Here is a 3,460-nt window from a genome sequence, read left to right as displayed (position 1 = left end):
TTTTTTCAAAGTTAAACTTGCATTAATTTTACATGGCTTTCTAAACATGCGGCTCTTTTGTTCGAGATGCGAGTGCAACAGTAATAGAAGTCCCTCTAGAAAATGCGTGAAATATGTGTTCTGTGTGAACGGCACACACACACACATCAGAGACACACATCAGAGACAGACCGAGACATGCACATCAGAGACACATCAGAGACAGACGGAGACACACACACATCAGAGACAGACCGAGACACACACACATCAGAGACACACCGAGACACACACACACACACATCAGAGACACACATCAGGTAAACACCGAGACACACACATCAGAGACACACCGAGACACACACACACACATCAGAGACACACCGAGACACACACACACACATCAGAGACACACCGAGACACACACACACACACATACACATCAGAGACACACCGAGACACACACACATACACATCAGAGACACACCAAGACACACACACACACACACATCAGAGACACACCGAGACATACACACACACATCAGAGACACACCGAGACATACACACACACATCAGAGACACACCGAGACATACACACACACATCAGAGACACACCGAGACATACACACACACATCAGAGACACACCGAGACATACACACACACATCAGAGACACACCGAGACATACACACACACATCAGAGACACACCGAGACATACACACACACATCAGAGACACACCGAGACATACACACACACATCAGAGACACACCGAGACATACACACACACATCAGAGACACACCGAGACATACACACACACATCAGAGACACACCGAGACATACACACACACATCAGAGACACACCGAGACATACACACACACATCAGAGACACACCGAGACATACACACACACATCAGAGACACACCGAGACATACACACACACATCAGAGACACACCGAGACATACACACACACATCAGAGACACACCGAGACATACACACACACATCAGAGACACACCGAGACATACACACACACATCAGAGACACACCGAGACATACACACACACATCAGAGACACACCAAGACACACACACACACACAGACACACACACACATCAGAGACACACATCAGAGACAGACCGAGACATGCACATCAGAGACACATCAGAGACAGACGGAGACACACACACATCAGAGACAGACCGAGACACACACACATCAGAGACACACCGAGACACACACACATCAGAGACACACCGAGACACACACACATCAGAGACACACCGAGACACACACACATCAGAGACACACCGAGACACACACACATCAGAGACACACCGAGACACACACACATCAGGGACACACCGAGACACACACACGTCAGAGACACACCGAGACACACACACATCAGAGACACACCGAGACACACATCAGAGACACACATCAGAGACAATATAAAATAATGGTTTCTATTTTAATATCCTTTAAATATGTGTGTTTGTGCGTGTGTGTGTGTGCGCGCAGGTGGCCTATCCGCTGCTGAACCTGACCTCCAGTCAGCTGTGTGTGAGGGGTCAGCAGGACTCTCTGAAGGGTCAGGCTGTGGTGGTGATGAGGGGCGGCTGTGATTTCGGTCAGAAGGCTCTGGTCGCTCAGGATTTGGGTGCATCTGTACTTCTGATCGCCAGCATTAAAAATATGCTGACGCCATCTGTAAACAACTCTGTGTTCAGTAAGATGAAGATTCCTCTGGCCCTCGTGAGACACCGGGACGTCCTGGACGCGCTGCAGGTGAAGATGAAGTCACACTTACTTCTACAGCGCTTCACACTGGACAGATCGTTTCAAAGCAGCTTCACTGAGAGAAACAAGAAAATAACCGTGTTAGTGTTGTAAAATTCATTGATTCACTTCAGTTAAGTGTGGATTAACTTCAGTTCAGTGTCGATTCACTTCAGTTCAGTGTCGATTCACTTCAGTTCAGTGTCGATTCACTGTGGATTCAGTTCAGTGTGGATTCACTTCAGTTCAGTGTCGATTCACTTCAGTTCAGTGACGATTCACTTCAGTTCAGTGTCGATTCACTTCAGTTCAGTGTCGATTCACTTCAGTTCAGTGTCGATTCACTTCAGTTCAGTGTGGATTCACTTCAGTTCAGTGTGGATTCACTTCAGTTCAGTGTGGATTCACTTCAGTTCAGTGTGGATTCACAGCAGAAAGTCTTAAATTCATAAAGTCGTGGCATTAAATGTTGAATCTCTTCCTCAGTATTACGGTCTTGTTTTCCAGTACAAATATCTAAACATCCCTAAACCAAGACACATTTACTGGAGAAGCAAAATGAACACATGAACTCTTGCTTTCTGAGAAACTGAACAAAATAAAGTGAATTTATGATTAAAACAAGAACAAATATCTGTCAATGGGAATGAAAACTTGTTTCCCTTTGAATGAAGTTGATTTTTTTTCTTGAGTCCATTAGCAGATATTTGTTCTTGTTTTAATCATAAACTCACTTCATTTAGATCAGTTTCTCAGAAAACAAGACTTCTTATTTTAAGTCATTTGTTTCTCCAGTAAATGTGTCTTGATTTATCACTGGAAATAAGACAAAAATACTGAGGAAGAGCAGCAGCCTTTGCCATGTAATCAGAAGATACAGTAAAAGTTATTTCAGTATATATTTTTTTGTGTAAAATGAATGAAAATGTAATGGAGATCTGTTGGAAGTTGTATTTTCAGTCTGTGAAGTGTTGCTAATACACAACATTTACATTTAGAGATCATTCTGACCTATTGTGTTCCATTCAGTTTATTCCTGACATTATCTTGCTCTTAAAGTCTTACATTTCTTCACAAAATTTTAAGTTTACCTTCAGAAAGCCTGCAGAACTCTGTCTTCCGTCCAGTAACAGAATCAGCGCTGGATAACTGTTGATGTCTGCTCTCTCAGGTGTTTCCTCAGGGGATGGAGGTGAGGTTATACGCTCCTCCTGTTCCTCCGTTTGACGCCAGCATCATCGTCATGCTGATGCTCGCCGTGTTTACGGTGACGATGGGTGGATTCTGGAGCGGCGCGGCTGAGAAGTGAGTTGCTCGTCATCATCGTTAGCTCTCATGTTGATCAGGTGTTGGCTGATGGGACGTGTGTGTGTGTGCTCAGACTGAAGCAGACCTCGGGTCCGGTGTGTGACGCGGCTGAGGGACGCTCTGACAGCAGCGAGCTCTCGCTCTACTCTCCGCTGAAGGTGCTGCTGTTCGTGGCCATGATGTGTGTGATGCTGGTGCTCATGTACTTCTTCTACCGCTGGCTGGGTGAGTCCTGGTGCTTCACAGTCTGCAGGAAGTGACACGAGCAGCGTGACTGATGCTTGCTTTCTCCTGCAGTTTATGTGATTATCGTCATATTCTGCCTGGCGTCAGCGTCGGCGCTCTATAACTGCCTGGATTCACTGATGACTGCACTGGGCTGCAGCACGCT

The 3,460-nt window shown here is 45.6% G+C and overlaps 1 protein-coding gene across 1 annotated transcript in view; it reads left to right on the top strand.

The window, feature by feature from the left end:
- The window catches only part of LOC107710812 (signal peptide peptidase-like 2A), a gene marked incomplete at its 3' end in the record, with an annotated part of 4,248 nt that extends 793 nt beyond the window's left edge, over nucleotides 1–3,455 (top strand). The window contains exons 3-6 of the mRNA XM_016515658.1: nucleotides 1,504–1,770; nucleotides 2,933–3,066; nucleotides 3,143–3,294; nucleotides 3,367–3,455. Coding sequence (XP_016371144.1) covers nucleotides 1,504–1,770; nucleotides 2,933–3,066; nucleotides 3,143–3,294; nucleotides 3,367–3,455 — 642 coding nt within the window. The remainder of the gene's footprint in view (nucleotides 1–1,503; nucleotides 1,771–2,932; nucleotides 3,067–3,142; nucleotides 3,295–3,366) is intronic.
- Between the last annotated feature and the right edge of the window lie 5 nt (nucleotides 3,456–3,460).

Source organism: Sinocyclocheilus rhinocerous, unplaced genomic scaffold (genome assembly GCF_001515625.1).
Source record: "Sinocyclocheilus rhinocerous isolate Xijiao unplaced genomic scaffold, SAMN03320098_v1.1 scaffold2162, whole genome shotgun sequence".
Lineage (NCBI taxonomy): Eukaryota > Metazoa > Chordata > Actinopteri > Cypriniformes > Cyprinidae > Sinocyclocheilus > Sinocyclocheilus rhinocerous.
This window is presented reverse-complemented; position numbering and strand designations above follow the sequence as displayed.